The sequence below is a fragment of the Gallinula chloropus genome (genome assembly GCF_964237585.1).
Source record: "Gallinula chloropus genome assembly, chromosome: 2".
Taxonomy (NCBI): Eukaryota; Metazoa; Chordata; class Aves; order Gruiformes; family Rallidae; genus Gallinula; species Gallinula chloropus.
In genome coordinates, this window is record NC_140086.1 from 92418693 (window position 1) to 92437926 (window position 19234).

At 45.0% G+C, this 19234-nt stretch overlaps 1 protein-coding gene across 1 annotated transcript in view; it reads left to right on the forward strand.

The window, feature by feature from the left end:
• Positions 1-19234, forward strand: part of BMP6 (bone morphogenetic protein 6) — a gene marked incomplete at both ends in the record, with an annotated part of 92650 nt that overhangs the window by 50027 nt on the left and 23389 nt on the right. The window contains one exon of the mRNA XM_084260405.1: positions 15962-16154. Within this exon, the coding sequence (XP_084116531.1) occupies positions 15962-16154 (193 nt within the window). The remainder of the gene's footprint in view (positions 1-15961; positions 16155-19234) is intronic.

A 19234-nucleotide genomic window follows, 5' to 3' on the forward strand; every position in this document is an offset into this window, starting at 1 on the left:
GGGTGCCTCTTCAAAGTTTTTTCATCACATTTTCTTCTGTATGCGGAGGACAGTTGGCTATTTTGTGGTCCCTTGGTTGCCTTTTAAACTAAATAGTCACACAATTTCAGACACCCTTCTAAAGGACTTGATGTTTACAACAGTTGGTAATCCCATGGTACCCAAATACGATTTTTATGTGGTGGACTGAGGCAAATAAAATATATGATTGGTAAATCACAGGTGGTAATAACCTTATCTCAGGTGGGTTAGGCTGTCAGTTATCAGTCCACAGCCCACACCCAGCACCTTTAAGAGAGAGATGCTACTCAGGTTGATCATATGGCAAACGATGTATTGGATGCAGGGTAACTATTCCAGCTGCTCTCGCTATATTGCTGCTGTTCTTGGCACCATAAACAGCTATGAATAAGGAGGAGAAGGCAGTGGAAGAGGAAATAAACTCTTCCTAAAATTGAGCCACAAATAAGAGGTTAAAATGTATACTCAAGAAAGTTTGTATCAGCTTCACTGTTGTTGAGCATCATCTTCCCACTAAAGATACCTCATGGTGGGTTTTTTGTTTTACCTAATTGAAAAAATCTCACAGAACCAAAATAAAACCACAATCCAAAATAGTAAGAGCACAATTATGAGAAAAGTCTTTTTAATAGAAATATTTATACAAATATGGTCTTTACCAATATTTTTTACATCCTCAGCCTTATTTCAGTGTAGGAGCTGACAGTTCTGTTTCACCCAGACTCTTTCTGGCTCAGCCTAAAGCAGAGCAGCTCAAGCTTTTTATTTTTTCCACATGGTGAAGGGAGAAACTTTTTGTCTTCTTCCCATAGAAAAGGTTTTCTAATGCTGCATGGAAAGATCTCCTAACACTCTGAGTGGATGCTATCCCCAATAAGATAAACCTTCTATCTGAAATATTTTCCAGCTCATATTTTCCTCCGATGGAAAGATACCAAGTGATTTTTTCCATGCATTTGCATGATAGGGTGAGAAATAACGTTGCTAGAAAACTCTTCAAGATCTTGAAATACAAAGGTGTTATTCTTTTTTTTTTTATTTTATTATTATTTCGGATGAAAAATGTGGGTCAGAAAGAGTCTGCGAGGTTATATACATCAACACCTCCCCAAGACATCAAGCATGTGGAATTCTATATTGCAGTGATTATGCTTTAAAGAATGCCTGAAAGAATTCTCCTCAGCAACACAAACAAGTGCACGTACATCAGGTAGTCACAGGCCTTCCGAAAACAAACAGAAAAGTCCACCAAAAAAACTCTCCTCGGAGTTGGCCCATTTCCTGTAATTTTCTAACTAGCGTAAAGCAGCCAGAATCTGTGGTCTAGACTGGTTTGTTCTGCAGATTTTTTTGATTTTTTTTTTTTCTTGGGGATTTACAAACCACAGAGAGTTGGAATGGATCAGAACAAATATTTGCTCATGCACCTACTGATGAGGGCTTTCAGAGTCCCCAATCTTGTTACAACACAGATGCGAGCATTAGCATTCACGTGGGTTAGGTAAATACAAGGGGTTTCCTCTCTACCCGCTTCCCTCTCTCCTCGATTTCAGTTTGATGGAGACAACACTTTCAGTGTGGGGTGTTTTTCTTTCGGTGTCCCGCAGTGTTTTCTGCCTGGCAATTCTTGCAGAGGCTGTTGTTGTACCAGAGAGCACGTTTCTTCACATCCTTCTTATCCCCCTCCCTTCATATCAAGTGTGTTATTGCTCGCTTTGGAGTGCTTCATCGCTGCAGGTTGGGGGTTGGAGGTTTCTCCAAGTACGATAGCTGCTGCAGCAAATAACATCAGTGACCCAACATTGAGGTTCCTGTTCTGTTTTGATGTGAGAATGTCAATATAAACATTCACTCACGTGAGCTACAACCCCAATTTTTGGGGTGATTTAGTGTGCAGGGGTAAAAATAGTTTAGTGAATGTGCATCAGAAGGGATTTTGCACTTGCCCTAACGCCTCTATGTTTGTAAAGAGAGTGTGTTGAAGTGCTAGCCTGACACAAACTTCCTAATGGTTGATGATATTAAAGCACCAAAAAAGAAAAGAAAGACTAGGTAAGTCATCTATCTCCCCAGAGCCTTGCTAACACTGTCAGCTCAATAGCATGGCTATTCTGCAGAAGCTTAAAAAAAAGAAAAAGAAGGAAAAAAAGAAAAAATTAAAATATTAGAAAAAAAGAAAAAGGCAATTTTTTTTTTTTTTTTAACCTAATGTGCTTGCCACTGAGTCATAAACTAAAATCTGTGTCTGGGCATTTCAGCTGTTGACAACACTAAAACCACTGCAGCCATGACAAAAGATAAAAGGCGTGTTTTAAGACCAAAATTTTAATTCAGTTGTGAGTATCTATTTAAATCTCCCTCTCTCTCTCTATATATATATATATATCTGTCTTTACTAAAAGTTGGAAGAGTGGTGATGTTTTTCTCCAAGGATGGCGTGTGACCAGTCAAGGCAAGAGAGGGGCATTACTAAGACAGAAGGAGCGGAAAAATAAAATCAGTGATGACAGGGCTGCGTTGGGTGGGGCAGAGAAATGCTGGGATAGCCGAACAGCCAGTATGTGAATCGCAAAGAGTGAAGATATATAGAATCCAAATGTCTAAAAATTAGTTTGTGGGCAAGCGGCTCTGCTGAGAATTTTAACACCTTCTCCTTTGTTCATTTTAAATTCTGTCTCCAGGAACCTGATAATTTAAGGAAAAGGGTCAAGATAAACCCAAAGCCAGAAATAAGCCTACATACTGGATTGGTTTTCAAACCAGTGAGGTTTATTAATTTCCTATTTGTTAACCTGAGGACTTTTGGAATCAATTCACGTGCTGTTGCTTTAAGGCTATTTGTAGGTAACTTTGATTTTTAAATGCCTAGAGCCCAAGGATTGCTTTATGTATTTGGTGGAAGTGAAGGGGGGAAAAAGAGAAGGGTAAAAAAATAGTAGAACTTGGCAGAGGCTGTCCCTTTTCCTGCTGGATGTTTTTCAGGTGAACTACCCAGCTATGCTACTGTATTAAAGTCAGGCCAACTATGTGGAACCAAAGATTATTTCACAAATCCTGTTTTAATAGTTCTTTTACTGGTGTTTTTCCTCAAGTCTTATTTTTTCCCTAGGATTTCCCACTCCGACCGGGACTCTCCCATCCTTCCCAAAGCATTGCATCTCCCTGGCTTTTGACCGGGTTGGGCACTGTGCTCTGTGGCCAGGAAGAGGAGCTGTCCCCCACACGAGCCTGGTGCAGGGCTGCAGCCGCCAATGGCTTTATCAGATGGACAGAGACATTCCAAGTATGCTTCTGGTCACTGGGGGATATGGGAATATAAAAAATAATGAAAAAGGGAGGCTTAGAGGAAAGCTGTTAGGCAAACTGGGGCTTTTTATCAAGTTGTGGATTGGTTTTTTTCTTTTCTTTTTTCTTTTTTTTTTTAAAGGGTGAAATTCTTTACCCCTATGCAAATCATTACAGCTGTGTGATGTCATTTTCTTTTTTTTTTTTTTTAAAGCCATGTCTTGAGAAACTGAAAGACTGCAGGCTAGGTAAAACTTTTAATGACCATTTTGTGACCTCTGCTCCAACCGCCTGGAGCGGCTGCAAATTTTTAAATGTCTGACGGCTGCTTGGCTCTTGGCAGCCTTGTTTTATTGGTCACCAGCAGATGAGATTTCAGAGGTAACGAGTCACCTCCCAAGTTGCACCCTGCTGCCATGGCAAGTGAACAGATTAAAAAATGGGGTTTTGGTTCTTTGGTAGGACAGGACACCAAGGCATGCCAGGAGCTCCCTCTGGTTGATTCTGGCTGTATCACTCCTATGGGTTGTGTGGAGGAGCTCACCTTGTCTGAACCAAGCGATTTTACACTGTGATGCTTCCTAGGAGAAGGGTCTGGGGACATACTGTCTAGGTTTGCCCCTTTCTGCTTTTTGAGGGGCATCTGCTCATCATGGGCATGAGAACAGAGTAGGGAGCTTTGGTTGGAGCAGGCACAACCAGTCCCACCTAACATGGCTCTCATGGAAGAGTGTGAACTTGGAGCTGTGCAGGGCATGGACCTTCCTCAGGCCGGGGGGAAAGCATGTGTGGTGGGGACAAAACATGACATAGGGCAAGGGTGGGGAGAGTGCTTTCCAAGATGTTATTGTCTCAGAAAGAGGGACAGTTACCTCATATTGGTGTAACTGCTGTAAAATATTCTGGGATTTCTGTTGCTTGTTTTCTTCAGTTTTCATGGTTACAGCTCTTGAGTGCTTCCCAGATGTGTTAGGGTTGCACCCTAAGGGGCTTCATGGCCTGTCTGCTTTGGCTGGAGAAGGCTGTGGAAGTGATAAGACTTTGCTTTTCCTTCTTCCATCCCTCTTTGCTCTGTAGTTGCATTGAAAGTTGGGACCTTGTGCCATTTCCAGACCATTATTTTACTCTTTTTATCCCTACTGTCACTTTTTGACCTCCTTAGTGGAGGGCTTCCTTGTTTCTTGCATCTTCCTCTTCCTCTGGCTGATACCAAGTCTGGCATCCTTCGTGCTCTCTCGCATCTCCATTAAATAGGGTTCCCCAAAGCCCATGCTCTTCCGTGGTTCTTTGGCTGGCTGCTGCTTTATGCAGCCATTTGAAACTGGAGCCCTGTGTAAAAATACTAAACACTAAAGGCTAAGTCATGCAACAGTGTTTCCCAGTATCTGCTATAGTCACAAGCCTTGTCAGGGATGCCATTACAGCCTGGCGGTGTAGGCCTCGGGATAGCATGATGAGCTCTGGCAGATTTTTTTCAGTATATCGGTGTCTCAGGTGTTGGATTAAACCTTTTCAATAATTTATAAAGCCTTAAGCACTCTGGGCAGTATTTTTCAGGGAGTGATTGCTCTGTGTTCAGGAGATACCATTCTTAGCCGGACTATTAAATGAAAAGCCGAAGCCTGCCTGTGATGCTGAGAGATGGGGGTTCAACAAAACGAAAGCCTAGAGCTTCGCTTGCAAATATTTTCATGCTGCCTGCTTTCCAGCTTGCTGCTGGTTGATTCACACTCTAACTGATAAACATTAAAACCTCTCCTGTGAAAAAAGCAGAGCAGGAAATTCCTATAAATTTAAAAAAACCCCAAACCTTCCCATTTTGCACAACCTTGGTTTTGAAATTTAGCTCGAATGTGAAACTAAATTGCCTTAAATTCCGCCTTAAATTCCTGTGGAAGGGTGGATAATTTTGAGAGACGATGCAAGATAAGCCAGGCAACTGCTGCTCCATTAAAAAAAATCCTGAAAATGTTTCCAGACCCAGTTGGTGCTCCTGGGGCAGCTGCACACTTCCAGGGAACTGCATGCCAATGGCCATGCCAGCAGGAAATGCAGCGTGACCCGTGGCGAGCCTGGAGGGTGGGAAACACCATGAGCAGAAGATTTCCACGGGTGGCTCTAAGTTCCTGGGCAGTTACAGTGTGGGTATGGATGGAGGAGCAAACAAAACCCAAGGGAGCAAACAGGAGCGGTAGGAGCATCCCCTTCCCTCCACGTGTGTAGCTGCTCAGCGCTTCCTACCGCGTGTCCCTGCTGCTGGGCTTACAGCATCGCCTTCTTCCCCAAACGCTGGGTCTGTGTGCACGAAACCTGGCTGTGAAGTAGAAATGGTTTCTGGAAAGCATAATATTATTTTAATCATAAATTATTTGGAAACTCAATACAGAAATAGCTTCAGATCACTTCTTCCAGAGGGGTGTTTTTGCAGTCAGGGTCTTTATCAACTTCTCAGTGGGAACTGCATTAATATTGCCACAAAAATGCAAACAGTAGTGCCTTTGATAAAGCAATCTGGCATCTCTTAGGCAGAAAGATGTTTTGTTTTCCTAAGATACAGCACTGTTTTCAGTGCTAGGACCTGCCGTATGTGCCAGCATAAGGAAAGAAAATACCAGTTTTGTTAACATTTGTGTTTGGGAGCCATGGGGAGGGAATGTAGGAGGCGGCTGCCTTTGCAGTTGCAAAGTCATCTCTGTTACTACTGTGGAGACAGAATTGGAAGCCCAAATGTGACTGTCAGTGGTGGAGATGCTGCTGGAGATGTTGGTGGCCTGCAGTCAGCTTCCTGGGCCTAGCTGCCTTCCAGAGTACTCTGACAAGGGCCCTCTTCCTCCTCACCTTTGCTTTAGCTTTTCCCATCATGTGCTGGAGCAAGGTTGGTCCCCATTGCCGCCTGCTTGCCAGTGTGGAGTGGAAAAACTTTACTGGCCATACAGTAGGCATCTTTATGGATACTGTGAAAATGCCTTTTAGTATTTGCTGGTGTCCCATGGGTGTTATATATTTGGTTAGTGCATTATTTTGATTTTTAGACTGTCTTTGGTTCAAGAATCCTGAAAGGAAGCTGTTGTGCAACTGTTTTAATCTGATTTTACAAGCTGATTCCAGCTTGATTCCCAGCACAAAGAAACAAAGAGGAGCTCAGTTGTATTTTTCATCCAAAAGTAAAGGGCCCTCCTCCTTTGAAGAATTTCTGTAGAGTGTTATGTTTAGAAAGTGATTTGCTATTGTTTAAATTTAATCTCTATAATTACATTGGGATTGGATTAATGATGGGTTATTTTTCTGAGTCATTCTTTTCTGGCACTCAGAGCTTTTGAGCATAAAGCCAGGTCTTCATTGGATGTAAACTGGCATTGCTCCACTGAAGTTAATGGAATAAATCCACTTTATATTGTGGCAGCCCAGATGTGATATTATGACTGTTTTGAAGAAAGCATCCTTTTGGAGTTGGTTGGCCTTGAATCTTCATATTTTTAAGATGTCTGGGTGTTAACTTCTAATTAACAGTGTATTTATGGTAACACAGCTAGCTGTTGTCTCTAGATCACCTCAGATGGACCCAGATGGATTAACAAAAGGTGCAATGCCCGATTCACACATAAGTATCTTGACTGTTTTTCTGTTTAAAACCTGCAGGTGGGCCAAGTTTGTTACTAGTGACTGGTGAGTGAGCTTTTACGTGCTCTTATATATGAAAACAAGATCTTGGTCTGTTTGTTGGGGATATGGTACTGCAAATCCAGGGGAGATGTCTGGGAGTCAGAGGGACTGTTCCTGTTTTGAAATTAATTATTTTTGCGGATTCTGCTTTTCAGAAGGGGGTAAGGAGGGAGGGGGTGTGTAGGGAGACGTGGCGCATAGGAAAGTGGAAGCAGGAGCAGTAGGAAAAGGGCTCCATGTAGGTGACAGATCTGTAACCACGACTGGGGTGACAGAAAGAAGCAATCTATTCTTAGAGACCCTGAGGGACTGCATAGAGTTGCTGTGATTATGGAAGGTATTTGAAGTTGCTGGGTGTCCTGGTTCTGGCCAGGCCAGAGTCAACCTCCCCAAGCAGCCAGCCCAGGTGAGCTCAATTAGCCTGCCCTGTTTTCCAAACCACCTGACATCACTCCCCATAAAAGGGGCTGGTTGGGGAGGGGTACAGGCTTGGTGCTTCTAGGACAGTCTGAGTGTGGCTGAGGTGTTGGCTCGGTGGGTCGGTTGGTCAGTTGGTTGGTCAGTAAGTAAATCAGTAACTGTCCTTATCCCAACCCATGGAGGCTTTCTCTCTTTCTCCTCTGGGAGTGAACGAGCGGTGTGTGGTGATCAGTCACTGGTTGGGGCTGAACCACCACACTGGGTTAAGAGCAAGGTGGGGAAAAAAGAAGCTCCCACACCCTTGTGTATGTTGGGCAGGAGAGGAATTTTTTCAGACCTTTTATTTTAACATCTCACCTGAGTTTCTTCTACTTTAAAGGACTTTCTTGCTCACCATTTGTGAAATGGCAAACTAATAGATTTTAATTTGGAGAAAGGCATTGTTTTGCTTTCTTTTGGGTCCTTACTGTAAAGACAAGGTGGTCAGCGCTATGTCTAAGCAGCAGTGGGTTTACAGTGTTACTGCAGTGGGTTAGATCACACATCTCTTTAGCCTGGTATCCATCTGACAGTGGCAGGCACTGTATGTAAGTGTGAACTTCAGAGAGCAGCCATCCTTTCCCTGATGCGTCCCCTCTACTCCCAGGAGCTGTCCTTCTCTGTTGCTGGCCTGCTGTTGCACCTGTAGGTCCACTCAGTATAACTTAACTTCTCTTTCCTTGTTAACCAGCAGAAAGTAGGTGTGAAGTCGTCAGTCTTTTGTTCTTCTAGTTTTAAGACATTGAACTGGTACTTTGCACTGTTCTATTTTTTACATGGTGTTTAGGAAGTACTGCTTATTTTAGTAATAAAGCTCAGCTTTAATCTTGGATGGTAACACTTCTACAGTTGTGATCATCTGCCAGTGAGGCAGGACTGTTTGGTAGACTTAGGGTCATTTTTTTTAGATTGACCTGATGGATTTGGGGAATACAAACAAGCCTTTGGGCATATTCTGGGTCATCTTTTCAGAGTAAATAGGATGTGCTCCAGGTCCCATCCATGTAGATCCCCATGTCTGATGGGCTACATGCTCACATTTTATGAAATGGGATGCAAATTGTGAGACTGAAGTGAAGACTGAGTCTTGCACTGAAGTTGGATGTCCCTCAGCTTGCCTGCATGGAAGGCTTGCATGCTTGAAAGCTAATCTGCTGTCCTCTCCTGCTGTGTGTCAGTTTGTCTTCAAAAATACTACTGAATTCTATATCAGTCCTGCCCCAGCCTTCTGCTGCTTCTTACAGCTACTGTGACCAAGCTTGGGGGCTTCTTTTTAACCTTAAGTAAATTTTGTCCTGTGCAAACTCTTGACAGCTATTACTGAAGGAATTCTGGTGATGCAGCTGTAAGGTTGCAGCAGATCCATCCTGTATGTACATGGTCCTTGTATTAGAGGGGACTGCTGGAGTTGTGGTAATGCTTAAAATATTTAAGGCCTCATGCACTGCTTCATTGCTCCAAATGTGACAAATGCTTTTGACTTAATGCAGAAATTGGTGACATAAAATGAAACTGCCTCTGTGCTTACTGTGTAGCTATCTTAGCTATCTCCTGTTAATAGCCCTACTTTTCAGGGGCTTTTTCATTTTATTAGGGAGGGGACCGTGTATGAAGGCTGACAAGAAACTGGTAGAAATGGCTTATATTTGCACTCAGAGTGAATTCATGAACAGTTGTGCAAAACTCACTTTGGATAAGCACCCTAGGACTTCTGCTTGCTTTTGCTGGAGTGTGGTTGCAATGGCCCTGCAAAACCAAGGCATCGTTGAAGATCTTGGAGTCCAAAACTTCTTGAGAAGTTTCTGCAGAAGTTTCATCCTTGCTTGGGGACAGGACAGATGAAGAATGTCCCATCCCACATAATCATCCCATTCATTTGTGACCCCACTCCTTCTCTGCTGCCTCCAAGGAGCCAGGTTGTTGTGGAAATTATAATTATTTATACAAAGAATTTATTTTTTAAAAATCCCAACTTTTGGAGATTGAGTATACATGAGTATACATGTTAGTATTTTTGGCTTTAGCTCCCAGAATATGCACTAGAGGCTTTCATAAGCACCCATTGAGATTCTTACCCAAATACTTGACCTGACTTTTTTCAACAGCTGAGAACTGGAGAAAAACACCTAATACTCTGATACTTGGTGCTACTGTTCTGAGTGAAAATTGTGTTTACCTGGGAAAGACTGTTGTCCTGTTATTTCTGCATAGAATCATAGAATATACTGAGTTGGAAGGACCCATAAGGGTCATTGAGTTCAACTCCTGGCTCCCCACAGGGCCCAGCCAGGTCAGAGCGTGGGACTGAGGGCATCGTCCAGACGATTCTTGAGCTCAGCCAAGCTGGGTGCTGTGACCACTTCTCTGGGGGCTCTGTTCTAGTGCCTGACCACCTTCTCAGTAAGGAACCTCTTCCTAATATCCAACCTAAACCTTCCCTGTCACAGCTTCATGTGGTTCCCTTGGGTTCTATCCCTGGTCACCAAAGAGAGGAGATCAGTGCCTGCTTCTTTGCTTCCCCTCGTCAGGAAGCCACAGACAGCGATGAGGTCCCCCCTCAGCCTTCTCTTCTCCAGGCTGTACAAACTGAGAGACTTCAGCCTCTCCTCGTAAGACTTCCCCCCAGACCTTTCACCATCCTCATTGGCCTCCTCTGGACACTCCAGTAGTTTTGTGTCCCTCTTGTACTGTGGCACCCAAAACTGCACACAGGACTCGAGGTGAGGCTGCCCCAGCGCAGTGTAGGGCGGGATAATCCCCTCCTGGACTGGCTGGCAACACTGTGCTTGGTGTACCCCAGGATACAGTTGGCCCTCCTGGCTGCCTGGGCACACTACTGTTGACCAAGGCCCCGAAATCCCTCTTAGCATGGCTGTCCTCCAGCGGCTGGGTTGTCCCTTCCCAGCTGCAGAATACGGTACTTGCTCTTTTTAAACTTCGTGTGGTTGGTGGTTGCCCAGCTCTCCAATCTGTCCAGATCTCTGTAAGGCTTCTCCACCCTCAACGGAATCAACAGCTGCTCCCAATTTGGTGTGATCTGCAAACTGACTTAAGACACTTTCAAGTCCTGTGTCCAGGTGGTTTATGAAAATGTTCAGAAGAACTGGGCCTAAAGTGGAGCCCTGGGGAACCCCACTAGTGACTGGCCACCAGTCCAATGTTACCCCATTTACTGTCACTATCATACCAGTTACTTTAGCTCCAAAAAGCTATACTGAAAATTTCTATGCATAAGGAAGAGCCATCATCCCCTGTGCACCCAGCGCTGCAATAAAGAATACTTGCTTAGTAGTCACCAAGGCTATTTTGATTTCGGATTTTTATGGCATAGGTTCCCATGACTGTCCTTAGGGTTACATTTCCTTTGGCCTAAGGTGTATGGGACACACTCACATGGGAGGAGAATGGTATGGTTACCAAAATAGATGCATTGTGTTAATTTCTTATTTTTTTTTAAATCTTTTTTTTGGTGCAGTGTTTTTAAAGTAACAAGTATTGTAAACAGCATGCTATTTTTAAACCAAGGACATTTTGTGCTGAAATTGGCTATTGCAACACTAGGTTTAGAATTAGAATAGACAAAATTCAAACCCCCAGTAACCCTAATTTTGCCATTCTTGCCTTTTTAACTGCTCAACAATAGCGTTGTGTTTGTATAGAGCTCAGAATATTTGTGAAGGGGAACATAAAGAGCTGCTGGCAGGCTTCTCTGTTAACTGTTTGTGCGTGCTGAGCTGCTCTGCTCAGAAATGAGGTGCAAGGACTTGGGGGCTACTCCCAGTGTCCACAGCTCAGACTCTCCTTTGAGTTGCAAGTGAAGGAGCAGCTGAAATCCCAGCCAGGGTTGGGGCAGAGACCTGTTGGGTGGAGCAGACTGTCACTTTGGCTCAGATGATGCGTGCCCATAGAATCATAGAATGGTCTGGGTTGGAAGGGACCCCAAGGATCATAGAGTTCCAACCCCGCTGCCACAGGCAGGGCCACCAACCTCCAGACCTGGATCTACACAAGGCTGCCCAGGGCCCCATCCAACCTGGCCTTGAACACCTCCAGAGACGGGGCATCCACCACCTCTCTGGGCAGCCCATTCCAGCACCTCGCCACTCTCTCTGTAAAGAACTTCCCCCTAATATCTAATCTAAACCTTCCCTCCTTCAGCTTTAATCCATTCCACCATCTGCCCTTTTAACAAGTTGATTCCCCTTCTGTTTGTATACTCCCTTCTGGTATTGGAAGGTTGCAATGAGGTCTCCCTGCAGCCTTCTCTTCTCTTCTCCAGGCTGAACAAGCCCAGCTCCCTCAGCCTCTCTTCGTAGGTGAGGTGCTCCAGCCCTCTAATCATTTTCGTGGCCCTCCTCTGAACCCTCTCCAACAGTTCCATATCTTTCTTGTATTGTGGGCCCCAGACCTGGACACAGTACTCCAGATGGGACCTCACGAGGGCAGAGCAGAGAGGGACAATCACCTCCCTGTTCCTGCTGGCCACCCCTCTTCTGATGGAGCCCAGGATATCATTGGCCCTACGAGCTGCAAGAGCACACTGCTGGCTCATGTCAAGCTTCTCATCCACCATGACACCCAAGTCCTTCTCAGCAGGGCTACTCTCAAGAAGCTCTTCTCCCAGCCTGTATCTGTGTCTGGGATTCTTCCGGCCCAAGTGCAACACCTTGCACTTGGCAGTGTTGAACCTCATTAGGTTCACCTGGGCCCATCTTTCCAGCCTGTCAAGATCCCTCTGGATGGCTTCCTTTCCTTCCGTTGTGTCAACCACACCACTCAGCTTGGTGTCATCCACAGACTTGCTGAGGGTACGCTGAATTCCATCATTGATGTCATTGATAAAGATGTTAAAGAGAACCGGTCCTAAGACAGACCCTTGGGGGACACCCCTTGTCACCGGCCTCCACCTGGACATAGACCCATTGGATTTTACTTGTCACCGATCAGACCAACCTGAACAAATTCATGTGGTAAAAATAAAAATAATTGGAAAGCAGCTTGAGAAATGATTTCTCCTTTTTGCTGTTGCCTTGCATTTTGGCCTGCACTGTCTGCATCTTGAATGCGAGGTCATCTGATGCGGTGTAACGCGATAGCAATACAGACCGGGTAATCCTGGGAACCGTCAGCTCGGATCTTGCCTGTCCAAATATTACTGTTCTAAAACTTGACTTCTTTGTTAAAAATGAACAGTTTCCAGGGGGTAAAAAGCCCCCAGAGAAGAACTGTTGGCATTTTATATTTTTAAACTGTCTTGCTGAATGAAAACAGTTGATTATTAGCTTGATGGGGTGACAATGAGTATATAGAACTTAAATATCTCACCACTCCCACAAAGAAAAAAAAAATCCACTCTCCATTGTATCATGGGAAGATACATAGCCAGAAAAACGTTCCAACTCGTTAAACTTTTATACTTGCTTCATACAAGCTTAATGTAGGCTTTTTTCCGCCCTGTGATGTTGTAGGGACGCTTCTGAACGCAGCTGAGAGCACCATCGATTTACCAGTATTTTTTTCTGAACGTTCCTTTCTTACAACAGAAAAAGCTTGAATTACTTAATCTGAAGGCTTAAAAAAAGGTTTCCTTGTTTGTGTGTTTCAGGTTGTTTATTCTGCCAAGCCTGATAATGAAATCAGTCCTCATGTTTCCCCTGTAATCAATTTAGTCAGACCCTGTGATTGTGTGGGGCATTTGGACAAGGACAGGGATAAAGGAAGAAAGTTTTAAAAAACAGGAAAATACTGTTGTAAATATATCAAGTGAGTTACAAAATCGGAAAGGGTACTTGGAGTCAAGTGTCATACCTGCAGCTACTTTTGATGGTCTTTGGTGGATGTTTTGGTGGGGTTTTCTTCTTCTTGTTGCTTGAATTTACTTTTTAGAAGAGGGGTAGGGGAAAATACTCATTAAAAGGACTGGACCCTGGCTACGTTGCTTTTAAACTGCGTATGTTGTAGTGAAAGTGAGTCAGGCTGCCGTAGCTGACTTGAGATTGGAAAGAAGCAAGAAAAAGTGGTATTTGGGCTCCTTTTGAGCCCCATGCTGGGCTGGATGGCTCCATGCTTTTCCCTTGTGCACTTGGAGGCCACATCACCTCATGACATGGGGCTGTAGCTGTCAGGAAGTATCAAATGTTCCCTTTCCTATTTCCACTGTAATTTTAGTTTTCCAGCACCTTGCTGGAAACATCCTGGTTGTGTCCTTCCCCTTGTTTCCTCCTTTATCATCCTCACTCGTGAGGCCAGGGAAAGGCAGCCCCGGTGCATCTTGCCCGCAGGTCAGCTCATCCCCATAGTGGCACAGGAAGGGACATGGGTTTTGGCCGCTCGCTGCCCCCGCTCGCGAGGACTTTGCAAGTTCTAAATTGAGAATTGTTGCTTCATACGCATGTCGCTCCAACCCCGTGGATTTAGACATTCCCTCACCATGAATTACATCCTCTTGTCTTGTAGCAGCAAGTAAAAGGCCAAGTTGGGTATGTTGTCCTGCTGCAAGCAGCCAAATGTAGCTTGTTGTTGGTTGGGTGCCTGTGAGTTTCTGAAAGTCCGCGGCTGCTCTGTTTTGGGAAATACATCCTGTGGCACTCACCTCGGGGTGGGGAGTAACCAGGCAGCTCAGGCCCCTTCTCAAAGGGCGTATGTGTGAGTGACGCCAACCTGTCCAGCATTGCCAGAGTCATTCCCAATTAAAATCAGGGCTGGATGCTTCAAAGGGAAGCCCGGATAGCCGGTAACTCTGGAAGTGAGTGGTACCATTGCTTGCCTCGGCACAGTCTCTTATAGAGATGCTGGGCGTCACCACCTCATTTCTGGAAGCTGTAGGGTCTGGTCACCCATGTTTGTCAGTCATTTGACATCTAAACTGCTCAGGCAGATGCAACGCGAGGCTGCCAAAATGGGCAGCAGCATCTTACTCTGACAGCAGTTTGTGGGTTTGCCTGTTCAGCCCGTGGCAGCTTTTAACGCAGCATCTCCCAGTGCGGTGTCCCACAGAATGCTCGGCAGCAGTCATGCGGAGGTGAAAAGATTTCCAGGCGAGCTTCAAAGAGAAGGATGTGACTAACTGCCTCACAGGGAGCCAGGACGTGGACCCAGCCAGATGAGGCAGCTCACATGAAAGGGCTGCCAAAGGAAAGGGAGAGGACCCAGATGAAACTGGGACTGGGGGATGAGAAGGGATAGGCAGTTGGGAAAGGTAGAGGGGAAAATGTCCACGGGTTGTTTCCAGTGGCCAAGAGATGTATCTGCTCTCTGGGGAGGTAGCCTGTGGGTAAAGCAATGAACCTCAGGCACGTTGGCCGTCGTTCCTGGCTCCACTGTGAGCCTCCACTGCCTGTCCTTGGACAAGTCACTCTCCTGGTGACTCAGTATCCCAGCTGTAAAACAGGGATTGCTACTTAGCTCATGGGATGTTCTGAAGGTAGTCTCATGGATGCCTTTGCAGTTTGATGCATTGAGCGGGGGGAACAAAAAAATGAGCACAAAGACAAATGGGAAAAGGGATTTGTACTTCCTTTGCTGCCTTCTCTGAGTGTAATAATGTCTCTAATGATAATATAATGGTGCCTTATTAATCACTGACATATATTCCTTCAGTTGCACTGGTGGGAACAGTTTTTTGGTTTTATTTTTTTTCTCTCAGGGCTTTTAAAGATGTAATTATGTATGTTTATATAATATGTTAATGTTTTACACAATTTCTAATAGAAAATTAGAAAGAATAACGAACAATAAATCAAAGTCAGAGTAAACCAATATGTAATCAAGTAATAAAAGAGGGGGACTAGAAATGGAGTTTGTGAAAGAAGCCTCAGACAGAGAAAATGCAAATCCTAAGGCTTGAAGAAGAAGATACTCTGTTTTGCATGTGTCTTAACCTCTATACGTGGTGCCATACCTGAGGAGGGCTAAGGCCAGATGGCAAAAGGGGCCTCTTCTCAGCTCTCTTAAATGAGCTTCTGCAAAAGGAAGGGCAACTCTGGTTAACTTTAACCCTTGAAATAAATGTCATGTTAATCTTACTCTGCTCCCAAGGCAAGCCAGTGGCTAAGGTATGAGTGTGGAAACCAGAAAACAGCAGGTTTTAGGACAGTTAGGGAACTGGTTCAACACTTCTGTCTATGCCTTCGTGTACTAAAGAAAAACAGAGCTAATTGTCTCCTCTGTTAGAAGAGGGATATGAAATGCTGCAAAGAACATGGAGATTCACAGGTGGAAAATGCTGGGGGTGGTCACATCTTCAGGGTTTTACACAGGAGCAAAATACATGGTCATATTTTCACCTGTCAAAGCTGGCTTTTCTTTAAAAAATAGGAAATGTCAAAGGCTTTGGCTAGAGGAGGTGAACATTTGTCATTTCTGACTAATATATTTGAAAGGCTTTAGTTGCATAAGCTTTCCTGGCACTTGCCAAGGCTATAAATAAAATTCTTGGGGTTTTTTGAAGGAACAGGTGGCAGCATGTGGAAACCTTTTGTTAAATTTTAGTCACAGTTCCATTTTTCCTTTTCTTTCCTTTTCCCATCTGCAGTTGAATATGACAAGGAGTTCACGCCTCACCAGCGGCACCACAAGGAGTTCAAATTTAATTTGTCTCAGATTCCTGAGGGCGAGGCCGTCACAGCCGCCGAGTTCCGGATCTACAAGGACTGCGTTGTGGGGAGCTTTAAAAACCAAACCTTTCTCATCAGCATCTACCAAGTGCTGCAGGAACATCAGAACAGGTACACAAGAGGGGTCTCGCTCTGTGTCACTGGCCACTGTCCCGGGGAAGGCTGAGCTTGTGTATTTACATTGGGAGGACTGCTAAATAATTCACAGAATCACAGAAGGGTAGTGGTTGGAAGGGACCTTTGAAGATCACCTAGTCCAATCCCTGCTAAAGCTGGTTCACCTAGAGTAGGTTGCACAGGATCGTGTCCAGGTGGGTTTTGAGTATCTTGAGAGGACTCCATAGCCTCTCTGGGCAGCCTGTTCCAGTGCTCTGCCACCCTCACAGTAAACAAGTTTCTCCTCATATTGAGATGGAACTTCCTGCGTTCTAGTTTGTGCCCATTGCCTCTTGTCCTGTCACTGGGCACCACTGAAAAGAGTCTGGCCCCATTGTCTAGACATCTACCCTTTTCATGTTTATTGTCAAGATTCCCTCTCAGTCTTGTCTTCTCCAGGCTAAACAGCCTCAGCTCTCTCAGTCTTTCCTCATAAGAGAGATACTCCAGTCCCCTAATCACCCTTGTAGCACACCATTGGACTCTTTCCAGTAGTTCCCTGTCTTTCTGCAGGTGAGGAGCCCAGCACTGGACACAGCACTCCAGATGTGGTCTCACCAGGGCAGAGTAGAGGAGAAGGATAACCTCCCTTGACCTGCTGGCCACACTCTTCTTAATGTACCCCAGGACACCATTGGCCTTCTTCACCATTAGGGCACACTGCTGGCTCATGAATAACTTCTTGTCCGCTCCCAGGTCCCTCTCTGCAGTGCTGCTTCCTAGCAGGTCAGCCCCTAACCTATACTGGTGCCTGGGGTTATTCCTCCCTAGGTTCGGGACCCTGCACTTGCGCTTGTTGAGTTTCATTAGGCTCCTCTCCACTGAACTATCCAGCCTGTCCAAATCTTTCTGAACAGCAGCACAGCCTTCTGATGTATCAGGCACTACTCCCAATTTTGTATCATCAGCAAACCTGCTGATGGTGCACTCTCTCTCCTTGTCTGTGTCATTGATGATTATGTTGAAGAAGACCGGACACAGTAGTGACCCCTGGGGCACACTGTCAGATACAGGCCTCCAACTAGACTCTGGACCATCTATCACAACCCTTTGAGCCTTGCCATTCAGCCAGTTCTCAATCCACCTCACTGTCCACTCATCTAACCCACATTTCCTAAAAATACCTATAAGGATGTTATGGGAGACAGTGTCAAAAGTCTTACTGAAGTCAGGGTGGACAACTTCCACCACTCTCCCCTCGTCTACCCAGACAGTCATGCTATCATAGAAGGCTATCAGATTGGTCAGGAATGGTTTCCCATTGGTGAAACCATGCTGACCACTCCTGATAGAGATGATATCCTGAATGAGTTGTTCCATCCCCTTTCCAGGGATGAAGGTGAGGCTGACTGGCCTGTACCTTCTGGGTCCTCTTCCTTGTGCTTTTTGAAGACTAGAGTGACACTGGCTTTCCTTCAGTCCTCGGGCACCTCTCCTGTTCTCCATAACCCTTCAGAGATGATGGAAAGTGGCTAACAGTAACATCTGCTAGCTCCCTAATACTGGGTTTGTTCATATTGACAGGACTGTGTTACTGCCTGGTCCTTTTCTTGTAGGAAGTGCTCATGGCAGAGTGAAAATGGACTTTGGCTGAAGTCCATGGTATTGTAGCTCAGGGTATCACTCAGCCACAACCTTCTTGTCTTCAAGTAGAGCAAGAATCTGATGTGAGGCAGTAGCTTTTTAAACCAAACTTGTTATATGCTGGCATTGCTCTTGCGTACTGAAATATGTCTGTCCCTTTTCAACTTAATATTAGCAGCATAAAAAGCATAGCCTGTGTGAAATCCAGTCTTGACCTGCTCTCAAATGGATTTATATTAAATTCAGCAGAAAAAAATTCAGCATGCTAACCAGAGGTACAAAATCACTCCTGGGCTTTTAGTGGCAATGAGAGAGGCAAGGTAGAAACTGTGACACAAAATTCCAAACAAGTGTAAATTGAGTGATTCATTTAAGAAGGGTAATGCTTCAGATGGGGGAATCATGGAAGGCTAAAAGCTGAAAATGCATGGTCAATTAAATGTCAGAGTAATGCTGTGGTACCAAAGTGTTTCATTACTTGTGCTGAAACGTGTCAGGACTGGTAACTGTTGCACTGCTGCAGGCAGAGGAAACAAAATCAGAAACAGCAGTGTTTAAAAAAAGCTCCATTTCTTTTCTCTGTGAAGGTTTCCTGAGTGTTTTCCTTTCTGGTCCTTCTTTCTCCAGCCTTTCTATTTGGAGGTATCTGCCTTTGATTTCCCATTGTGAGGACAACAGCTAATGGCTGCTCTGTGAGGTGTGTGGCCTCAGGGGAGATGGAGAGAAATACTTGGGTACGTAGGCGATGGGGAAGAAAGTGTTGGTTTTAGATCAGTGTTTCCTTTGTGCTTCCAGTTGGTTGCTGGAGTGCCTCCTGGGATAACGTGCTTGCTGGTTAGGATGTTACATCAGTGCCCACTTGAGGAGTTGATGGAAGTCCAGATGGTCATGCAGATTTCATAGAAGTTAGCTGTATTGTTCATTTATAGCCACACTGAATAAAAATGGCGGGTGGTGGCCTGGTTTAGATTTCACAGTTAGAGGTTCTACCTCTGGAACTGGAGGAAAACCTCTGCCCAGTGTCTGTGGAAGCAATAGATGCACTGCTCTGTGGTGGTCACCAAAGCAAGGCACGGAGCAGCGGAGCTGTCAGCTTGTATGCAGAGGCAACGTCTTTTCAGAGTAAACTGAGCAACAGGTGAAGCGTTGAGGCAAAGAGAATGAAGTACAGGATGTAGCTCCTCACACAGCCTGTTCCCAACACATTTTGAAACTCTTCTGAAAGTGTCTGTGTATGGTGTATGTGTATGATATATGTGTCCCCGATCTTCATTCAAATACCATGCCAGGAAAACACCAAAACTGGATAGTGTTCAGAAGTTGTGACACGTGTTCTTTGGCTCTGGGCACTTCAGCGTCCACGTGTGCTGGGCAGCGTTGGCTGCGAGAGACCTCCCTTCAGACAGAGCAGAGGCACTAGCTCTGATGGGGATCACCAGGGTGGTCTCTCT